This window comes from Etheostoma spectabile, unplaced genomic scaffold (genome assembly GCF_008692095.1).
Source record: "Etheostoma spectabile isolate EspeVRDwgs_2016 unplaced genomic scaffold, UIUC_Espe_1.0 scaffold463, whole genome shotgun sequence".
Taxonomy (NCBI): domain Eukaryota; kingdom Metazoa; phylum Chordata; class Actinopteri; order Perciformes; family Percidae; genus Etheostoma; species Etheostoma spectabile.
The window spans coordinates 175,817-177,870 of NW_022605615.1; the positions used below are offsets into that span (position 1 = coordinate 175,817).

General features: G+C 46.2%; 1 protein-coding gene across 1 annotated transcript in view; it reads left to right on the forward strand.

The window, feature by feature from the left end:
• The window catches only part of lsp1a (lymphocyte specific protein 1 a), a 39,997-nt gene that overhangs the window by 20,932 nt on the left and 17,011 nt on the right, over positions 1-2,054 (forward strand). Inside the window, exon 5 of the mRNA XM_032511806.1 lies at positions 135-375. Within this exon, the coding sequence (XP_032367697.1) occupies positions 135-375 (241 nt within the window). The remainder of the gene's footprint in view (positions 1-134; positions 376-2,054) is intronic.

Consider the following 2,054-nt stretch of genomic DNA (forward strand, 5'->3'; position numbering starts at 1 on the left):
GGGATGACTTGAAGGCCACATGAGGGATGACTTGAAGGCCACATGAGGGATGACTTGATTGACTATTGGGGGTGTCTGATACAGAACAGACAACCCCAACCAGACTGTTTTTTAACATTTTAAATGTCTCGCAGTAGGGGCGTGGAGCCGGAGGAGTCGCAGGCCATCCTGGAGACGGAGCGGCGTCTGGAGAAGATCCGTCTGGGCCTCCAGCAGAAGGAGAGCCAGGAGCTGGAGCAGCTGAGACACCGCCAGGCCGAGGCGGAGCAGGAGCTGGAGCAGCTGAAGAAGAGGAGGGAGGAGAGGCGTCGGGTCCGGGAGGAAGAGGAGCGCCGCCGGGAGGAGGAGGAGCAGCAACGGCTGGCCAGAGAGGAGGTGACCCCGGCATGAAACCCCCTTAACCCTCCAGGACCTTCTCGGGTCAAACTGACCCGGGACTTATTTGGGGTTTTAAAGACAATTCTGAAATAACATATTACTTCATAATCTATCAACAAATATTGTCTTTATCTCCCTTGAAAATTAACTGCGCGTTATTTTTTTAGTGCTGCCTTTTATATTCAAAGGAGTTGGGAAAAGATTTCTTTTCATTTTTTTTTTTTTTTTTCTAACTTCAAAATGTTGAATTCTCAGAACACTGAAAGCACACGAGGAAACTATATTTTTATCATCAATATGTTCTCGTAACGTGAAAGATATCAGAAGTATTAACCCTCGTGTTGTCTTCCCGTCAAAATTGAAAAATAAACAATTTTTGACGCTTTTATCGATGTTTTTAACTTTTTCTGAAATGTTTTCTTTTTTTTTTCTTTTTCTCAAACGTCCAAAAAGTGACAAACATCAACAACTACGTAACACTAACGTATTAACTTTAGTTTTACAGTTTTTTTTGGAATTTGGTCAATAAACCCATTTATAGGAAAAAAATCCTAATTTTGAGTTAGAAAAGCAGAATTAGGAATATTGAGACTAAAATTAAAGGAAGGATGTGATGATACATCACAGACTGGATATGTCAACGTTTTATCAACACGATTGCAAAAACTTCCATTTGTTTTACAATGCTATAAAATAGAATAAGACCCAAAATTAATGAAAGTAGAGATTTGTAACTTGGCAAAGAGCGTTGGAATCAATCATGTTATTTTGGGGAATTCAACATAGATCATGATATAGGATAACTTGAGGGATGACTTGAGGCACATGAGGGATGACTTGAAGGCAACATGAGGGATGGACTTGAGGACTGCGGTGCAAGGCAACATGAGGGATGACTGAAGGCAACATGCGGGGACTTGAGGCAACGAGGATGGCTTGGGAGAGGAGACGTGAAGGCCCATGAGGGATGACTTGAAGGCCACATGAGGGATGGCTTGAGGCCACATGAGGGATGGCTGAAGGCCACATGAGGGGATGACTTGAAGGCCACATGAGGGATGACTGAAGGCCACATGAGGGATACCTGAAGGCCACATGACGGGATGACTTGAAGGCCACATGAGGGATGACGTGATTGCTATTGGGGGTGTCTGATACAGAACAGACAACCCAAACAAGACTGTTTTTTAACATTTTAAAGGTCTGCAGTAGGGGCGTGGAGCGGAGGAGTCGCAGGCCATCCTGGAGACGGAGCGGCGTCTGGAGAAGATCCGTCTGGGGCCTCCAGCAGAAGGAGAGCCAGGAGCTGGAGCAGAGCTGAGGACCACGCCAGGCCGAGGTCGGAGCAGGAGCGGAGCAGCTGAAGAAGAGGGAGGGAGGAGAGGCGTGGGTCGGGAGGAAGAGGAGCGCCGCCGGGAGGAGGAGGAGCAGCAAGGCTGGCCAGAGAGGAGGTTGACACCCGGCATGAAACCCCCTAACCCTCCAGGACCTTCTGGGTCAAATTGACCCGGACTTGTTGGGGTTTTAAAGACAATTCTGAAATAACATATTACTTCATAATCTATCAACAAATATTGTCTTTATCTCCATTTCCAACAGCTTAGATAACATCTATGTTCAGGGAATGCATCAGTCTCCACTAGCACACTATTAAACATGGAAGTGGGGTTTTACTC